The sequence below is a fragment of the Microtus oregoni genome, unplaced genomic scaffold (genome assembly GCF_018167655.1).
Source record: "Microtus oregoni isolate MIOR12 unplaced genomic scaffold, Mior012 000007F_ref0000211, whole genome shotgun sequence".
Taxonomy (NCBI): Eukaryota; Metazoa; Chordata; class Mammalia; order Rodentia; family Cricetidae; genus Microtus; species Microtus oregoni.
The window spans coordinates 35339396-35347837 of NW_024543066.1; the positions used below are offsets into that span (position 1 = coordinate 35339396).

The following is an 8442-nucleotide window of genomic DNA, read 5'->3' on the forward strand; positions in this document are numbered from 1 at the left end:
CCTTTCATTCTAGCTTGCAGGGGCAGAAGCATGTGGATCTCTGAGATCGAGGCCAGCCTGATCTACTAAGAGAGTTCCATGGGCTGGAGAGATGGCTCAGCAGTTAAGAGCACTGGCTGTTCTTCCAGAGGTCCTGAGTTCAATTCCCAGCAACCACATGGTGGCTCACAACCATCTGTAATGAGATCTGGTGCCCTCTTCTGGCCTGCAGATGCACATGCAGACAGAACACTGTATACATAATAAATGAATAAATAAACTTTTTTTTTAAAAAAGAGTTCCAGGACAGCCAAGACTGCACAGAGGATCCCTGTCTTGAAAAAAACCAAAATAAAAACCCCAAACAAACGGAAGAATGTCATAATGAAGTCTATTATTTTATATGCTAGTCAAAAATTTATCTCTCTGTGTATAATATAGCCAATATCAGAGTTCTAAATAATTCACCTTAAAGCTAATAAGTAAAAATTTAAAAAAAAAATCTATAAGCTTATAAATAAAAAGTTGTCAAACCCACTTCCCGAGTTCCTACTTCTGAACTGTGCTGCAGTGGTCAGCAAGCCATCAATACATAACCCTTTGGCAGACAGTGCAGATCCAGAAGGAGTAGTAAATGCCTCAGTTTACTCAATTTATCCCAGAATTAAGAGCCTCACTCATATATTTGTTTGATAGCATGAAAGATACAAGCAAAAGTTGAAATCTAAAAGCATGCTGCTAGCCTTCACGAAGCCAGTTTCACTGTGCTCATGAGCTGTCATATGTGAGGCCTCAAACTTCTCTGTGAGAGAAGCATGGGGATTTCAGTCTGGCTAAAACACTTGTATGGACCCCGCGTGTGCACAAAAACTATACCGTGTGATGTAGATTGCATATTTGAGAATGTGCATTTGGGGAGGTGCTGAAGAGACCTATATTTATTAATATCCTAGAGAACCGTCCTGACCAGAAGCAGGCAAAAGACAGATGGGATTTGATCTTACCAAGAATGAGAAGAGAACAATGTTGAAGAAGACACTTGGAGAGTCATCTGGTGGGAGGTGAACTTCTGCTGGCTGCAGAGAAGGACATAAGCCTTCATAGACAAAGACAGGAGCCATGTGTTTGTACGGCATGCCCTGGCAGAACTGTGATCAGTGCGGAATGCTCTCCAGTTAGTGGAGATTTAGTCAAACATGTTAACAATGGACAACAACAGTTTTGCATTCTAGACCATACTCTGAACTTGGGAAGGCAAATTTACCTAATTGTTAAGAATTTTGGTTGTAGAATTTTATATACAAACATATAGTTTTGATCAAATCCACCCCCACTCCCTGCATTTGAGGAAGCTTCATTTTGTAGTTGATGGTAATTGACACAGGCTCATAACTGGTCAAAGTGTAGAAATTTTTTAAATTTACTTATTTTTATTTCATATGCATTGATGTTTTGTCTGCAGGTATGCCTGTGTGAGGGTGTCGGACCCCCTGGAACTAGAATTACAGACAGTTGTAAACTGCCATGTGGGTGCTGGGAATTGAACTTGGGTCCTCTGGAAGAACAGCCAGTGCTCTTAACCCCTGAGCCACCTCTCCAGACTCCAGGAATAATTTTTCTTTTAAGAAGTAAGCTGCTGTTTTTGAGAGAGGGAAATGATTGTGTTTCCCTAGCATAAATGCCTGTGCTTGACAAATGCTCATTGCCTTGATCCGAACAGAGACAAACGAATTTCACACAAGTCCACAAACTATGCCCCAAAGCATGTCAAGTCTTCTGTTTGTGCTTCACTTCACTAACAACAATGGTCCCCAATCAGAGTTAACTAATAGTCACATCTATCGTGTGAATGATTATTTGTTAAGCACAGTCGGGGTCTAGTCAGAGGGTTAAAACAATGAGTTTAGGGAAACCCCCAAACTACCTGTGGATGTAATTTCTGCATCTCTCCGGCACCAGTCATTCTTTGGTTTTATTTTCCCCTCCATAGTGTTTAAAACCAAGCCTTGGTAAGGATGACTTTACCCTCAAGTCACAGGGATTCTCCTGCCTGACCTGAAAGTAGAAGCCACAGTGTATGACAAGAACGTTGACGATTTGCGGAAGAATTAAAGATTGTGACAGTAATCTGTGACTCGGTTCACCTCTGTCGTGAAGATAATGAGAGAGGAAAGGGGGGAGTAGAAGGAAAGGAAGATGGGTCCATTTTTCCGTCATCCCCTTTAGGGTCCCCCTTAGGTTCCCCTTCAGGAAGTGGAGTAGAAAAAAAAAACCCCGCATTCGTCAGTAACTTTGGGTCAACCACAACTTACAAATAGTAAGGAGGTCAATGGAAACAGGGACAGTGATTACTATAAAACCAACGGGTCCCGTCGTTGATGTACCCAGGGAGGCGTGCTCAGAAGAAAGTGTTTCCTGAGCAAAGAGGCAGCCCGCTGGAAACAAGCATGCAGAGAACACGCGAGACAGCCGTGGTGAGTGGTGCTGGTATCTAGGATGAGGGTAACTGCGTCTGCACTTTATGAAAGGTAGATTTCCAAGGCTTTAGATCTTCTCGGAGTCTTCTGTGAGCTAGGTCTTTTAAAAACAACAAGGCTAACTATGGTAGGACTTTGAGTGGAGGAAATAGAACTGTCCAGTTAAACTTTCAGATAACCTCCTGGAGAAGTTTTTCATATCCTTGATACTGGATTAATTAATTAATTAATATGCATGGTCTTATTCCTTGTAGAAGCTAGTGGAACGTTAATGAGGACTGGAATTCTACTTCTCACTGCTTACAACTAGAATCGTGCCTGTCATTAATTGGATAAACCTGGGAAGGGTTTGCTATAGAGGCACGTGGACCAGGCTTAGGAACTCCCACGCTGTGTTATCGGTTCTGATGGTCTTCTGATTTTCCTTGTATGAGTCTTGCAATTTCAAAAATCTTGGCTTTTATAAACGGCACCTGTTCTCTGACAGTGGTGGTTTTTGCTTGATTGTCAGTTTGTTATTTTAGAGATTCCAGCAGGCCACCAAAGCACAGTATTTAGGGACAGAGGCTTTGAAGTCACAGGTTTGGCCCTGCTGCCTGCTAATGTGGGATTTGGTGTTAGTCACTGACTTTTGTGAATCGACTTTGCGCAGTCGTGTGGCAACATATTGACAGTGTCTCCCTTATAGTGGTTTGTGAAGGGAGAACTGATATATTGTGATGAATCTCTGTTTGTGAGGTAGATCATGGATGCTTAGTTTTTAGTTAATTTGAGCACTCTAATTTGCTGGAAGAGATAAAAGGTAGAAAAGGCCATGTAAATGTTAATTCTTAATATTATTGTTTTTGTTGTATGTTTTGCTTTTTGAGACAAGATCTTCCTGTGTGGCCCAGGCTAGTCTTGAGTTTGGTATGTAATTTGGGCTGGTCTGCAATTGGCGTTCCTTCTGCCTCACTATCTGGAGTGCTGGAACTATAGGAGTGTGCCATGAATTCTGGCTCAGACACCCTCATCAAACCACAGAAACAGACAACTAACATTTTCCCCATTACACAGTGAAAAGGAGCTCAGTCATCTGCTTTTTGTTTGCTGTCATTAAACCCTGTGATGCCGAACCGAGACTGAGCCTAGCAATAGTATGCTTCTTTGTGGATGACAGAAAGGCAAAGTTCTTTTTTTCCTTTAAATAATTTATTTACTTTTATTTTATGTGCATTGGTGTTTTTCCTGCATGTTTGTCTGGGAAGGCGTCAGATCTTGGAGTTACAGTCAGTTATTAGCTACCATGTGGGTGCTGGGAATTGAACTCAGGACCTCTGAAAGAGCAGTCAATGCTCTTAACCCCTGAGCCATCTCTCCAACCCTGAGAGGCAAGATTCTTAACCTAACACCATTGTGTCAGAGCTAATCATTTGCATAGTTCAATGTTTCAAACCATGTCTATTTCTCTGAGGGGGGGGGCGGGAATCAGCTGAACTCTCAGCAAGAAGCATGGCAGTGGAAGCAGCGAGGAAATGGGACTGAGTTAGAAGGGGCAAGCAGAGAGGACACGCTCGACGGTAATTGAGATCAGTCTGGCTGGGGCTTAGAGCTGACCAGGTCCTGTAGCCCATCCCTGCCTGGGGAGGTTCCAGATGACAGGTGAGTGTAGGGGCAGTGTGCAGATGTTCTCACAGCTGGGCTCACACTGGAGTAAGGTACAAAGCTCTACTGAAAAGGTTCAGAGTCTCTGACTGTTCTCCCACAGCTTCAGTGTTTTCCTGCCTGTTTCCCCTTCTACAGGATGAAAACCCTATCTATTAATCTTCTTTACAGGGGGGATATAAAACACTCTCAACTTCCCTGAGAAGTATTGTTTGTCTCAGTCTTTGACTTGGCACCAGCCTTATTAGAGCTCAAAAACACTAAAAATGATAATGACAAGAAGCAAGCGGTGATTTCTGATATTATGTGATTTCCTGATAAAGGCCATGGGGCTTTCAAGTGCCTCTCTATTCCAGATACAAGGGGCAGATATTTGGAATTCTTCACTCCTGTAATGACACACAGCTAAGGTTGATGTGAGTTGTAGTTGTCATGACCTTCAGTGGCTGTGACCAAGCATCGCCAAGGAAGGTGGAGCCTGTAGACATTAAGAGGCTGGGAAATGCTGGTGAGATAAGTAGAATGAGTTTTGTCTGCTTCATGAGACAGTGGGTAGAACCCAGTGTTTACAGAGGGTTTTCTAAAACACTCCAAGAACATTGAGTGAAATAGTAATGACTTGTTAGGGGCACAAGAGTTGTCTCTTTTCCTGTCGCTGTGATAAAGCAAGATAGAGCCAGGCAACAACTGAGAGAAAGTGCTTACTTTGGGGCCTGCAGTTTCTGCGGGTTGACTCCACGATCATCCTGGTTTCAGGCAGGTAGGCATGGTCCTGAACCAGTAGCTGAGAGCATATATATCTTGAGACACAACCACGAGGCTGAAAGAGCTAACTGAGGATGATGTAAGACTTGAAAAAAATCAAAGCACACTCCAGTGACACAGTTCCTCCAATGAGACCACATATCAGCCTCTGGAGGGCATCACCTAACCCAAGTTATAGGAACTTTCAGTCTTGATAATGAAAAGTGGAAGTGACTCATGATACACAAGAGGAGGCTCAGAGAAGAAATTAATATTTAAGAAACCTAACTAGGTGGTTGGTAGGTGTGTGACTATGTTTTCTAAACTTCCAAGCACTTGTGAAGACTACATTCCACATCCGTCTCACACACAGTGTGTTGTGTAACATCAATCCAAAGCCAACAGTGATTACCTGAATCAAACCCTAACGGGTATCTTTGGGATTTATGTGGATGCAGGAAACCAAGTCACTGTGGTGTGAGTTCGAGACTTGAGTTCTGGACTCCACACAGTTGACTCCAGAGATAATGCCATAAACGACAACACTGCAGCCCTAAGGACCAGTTACGGAGTGAAAGAATGATTGCGGAGGTGAAAACACACGGCTGCTGATTATCTGGAGGCAAATCTGCCCCATTCTGCATTTGATTTCCATTTATTACCGGTGATCTTGGGATAGCAGCTTCCATGAACTTTCTGCTTGTCCTGTGCATTTCTTGCATCCAGCATGAATGAAACAACATGCAGGTTTTTTAAATCAACACGCACATCATCACTTTCCCTACCTACACAGTATGAACCTGAACAATGCCGGGCCCAGAAATCGAAAACTCAGCTTCAGCTTTTCTGTCCATCCCCAGGGATGGTCAAGCAGGGATGGCGGTGTGGGCAGAGGCTAGTCACAACAAAGGGAAGCTGGAGTGCCTGGCTCCTCTTGTGGGTAGGTCTTCATGGAGTACTTTCTTTGTGCGTTCTTGTAACACCAGATAAACCAATATTTCAATGTTCGTATAGAAAATACAAATGCCTGAGCTTAAAGAAATGGCTTCTATCCTGTGCCGTTGTGCACCATTAGTGCCTCTGCTGCTTTCAATTAGCATTGATAATTGGAAGTTTGCTTTGGTTGCTTTCTCAGAATCTTTTCCTCAGTGAGCTGAGCTCAACCACATTGTTTAATTTAACGGTGTCGCCCTGTCCATTCATCCCCTTATCCATTCATTCATTCATTCATTCAGAAAGGTTTCATGGAACATCCTTGCTGTGCACATTCTTTAACAGGAAGCTTTCACTCTAACATGTCTGATATGAACACAGATAACGCCTTTCTAGAGAACATAAAAAAAAATGCTTCTTGAGTGATAACCGATAACATCTTTAGTATTTCATGTTGATAAATGTACTTCTCATTGAACTACATATTATGAATCGGGCCTTGATGGTAGCGTGGACCTTGGAGGGATGTCCTGGAAAAAGGCTTTCTAGAATATAAAGCGGGAGATAAGTTCAAGAGGGTTTTAATCTTCAGTCTTTCTGTTTTGCACCTTGATAACAGGTATGACTGTTCTCATTGCCAGTGATTACCTGTACTGCAGAAAGAAGAAACCTTGATCCCATAAAGAGACCCCACATACAGGGCTGGGGTTCAGCCACACTGTGCCAGGGCTCTCACCCTCGGCAATCTTCTCTGTTTTCCAGGTCAAGTCCCTGCTGCTGTTGATATTGGGGCTTGCCATCCTGAGGGAGGTAACAGCTCATCCGAAGAAACCCATAGCACGGGCTCTTGTCCCCCAGAAGGCTGGGAACTGCCCTCCTCTGGAGGATAAGAGTGTGAGAGTTGACCTCCGCATCTTCAATCAAAACCAGGGTGTTTCTGTCTCACATGACTTCCAGAACCGCTCCAGCTCCCCATGGGATTACAAGTAAGTCAGGGAAGACGTGTGTGTGTGTGTGTGTGTGTGTGTGTGTGTATGTATGTATGTATATGTATATATATATATTCCATTGGAAAATGTGCTAAACCAGATGTGGAGGTGCATGACTTTAATCCCAGCACTCAGGAGGCAGAGGCAGGTAGATCTCTGAGTTCAGGGCCAGCTTGATCTACATAGTGAGTTCCAGAACAGCCAGAACTACACAGTGAAGCCCTGTCTTGAAAAAAAAAAAAAAACCAAACACTAAAAAAAAGAAAGAAAAGGAAAAGAAATGTGTTCTAAATTCTTTTGACTGTGAAGCCTCATTCTCCTGAGTACTCAGCGTCCACATTAGCTCTCTTCCTGAGATGGAGTTCTCACACTGTAGCCCAGGTTGCCCTAGAACTTCTTGGGTAGCTCAGGCTAACTTCAGATCTATGATTATCCTTCTGCTTCAGCCTTCTGAGTTCTGGGATTTTCGGCATGCGACACTATGCCTGGCTTCCCATTTATCCTTTCCAATAGAAATTCCACTTTTTCTGGTAACTCAGGTTTTTCTTGCTTTCTTGCCCCGGCTCACCTGTGTGGTTGAAAGTCTTAGTAGTTTTCAGCCTGCGATATTACCACTGTGCGAGGCTAAGTGGAAACCAGAGGTCAGCTTGAGGATCTGCTCCGAGCAGATGTCACTCTTTGAGTAGCGAGGGTAAGGGATGTGTGTGGAAGAAAACTCAGCTTGGGACATAGATGTCAGCCATGTGGGGTAGAATCTTGTGACTTTGTCTTGAGATATAGGCCCTGGGAACACTTAGCACACATAGTATGAATGCTTTACACGCATTCATACTATGCAGAACCCTCAACAGTTACCTGAGTTTGAGAAGATAGTGTGCTCATAAGCCCTGTTTATGGTGGAGGCATCTGGGGCATAGGAAGTTACTTAACAGCTAGATCTTGGTCCAAGAATCTAGAGCCTGTGCCGCTCGCTTGTGTAACTCAGAACCTCCCCTGGCCGGGAACACCCAGTGCTACCGAGCCCTTCTCTCTTCCTCTCCTGGCCTCAACATCCTGTTTTGCCTTTTTTTTTTCTTCTTCAGCATCACCCGAGACCCCCACCGGTTCCCCTCAGAGATTGCTGAGGCCCAGTGCAGATATTCAGGCTGCATCAATGCGCAGGGGCAGGAAGACAGCTCCATGAACTCCGTCGCCATCCAGCAAGAGATCCTGGTCCTCCGGAGGGAGCCCCAGGGCTGTCCTAATTCCTTCCGGCTGGAGAAGATGCGGGTGAAGGTGGGCTGCACCTGCGTCACGCCCATAGTCCGCCGCGCAGCCTGACAAAGCTTCGCATTAAACTCGGCTGAAGAAGCTGTGGAAATGCCTGTCTTTTTCCAGCGCTCTGCATAAAGCCTTATATTCAAGTCTCTCTGCTTCCTAAGACTCTTAGTAAGATGTGCATGGCGTTCTTGAAGCTCTGTTAGGTATAGTGTTAACGTTATTATTAGATATAGTGTTAACTGTTAGATATAGTGTTAGCTGTTAGATATAGTGTTAACTTTCTGCCTTGTTTTAGAATTGCTACCAGTCCTGATGCGTTCTAATGCCTTGAACTTCTGAAAATGAAGGAGAACTAAGGCACCCTTGGCCCAGCCTCTTTATATTATATGATGACCATATTTTTTTTGTCAATACTG

General features: G+C 43.9%; 1 protein-coding gene across 1 annotated transcript; it reads left to right on the plus strand.

The window, feature by feature from the left end:
• The first annotated feature begins 2426 nt into the window (after window positions 1-2426).
• On the plus strand, window positions 2427-8086 carry Il17f (interleukin 17F). Its single transcript, XM_041655197.1, has 3 exons — window positions 2427-2453; window positions 6540-6763; window positions 7849-8086. The coding sequence occupies exons 1-3, from the start codon at window positions 2427-2429 to the stop codon at window positions 8084-8086; spliced, it is 489 nt and encodes a 162-aa protein (XP_041511131.1).
• Window positions 8087-8442: the final 356 nt, after the last annotated feature.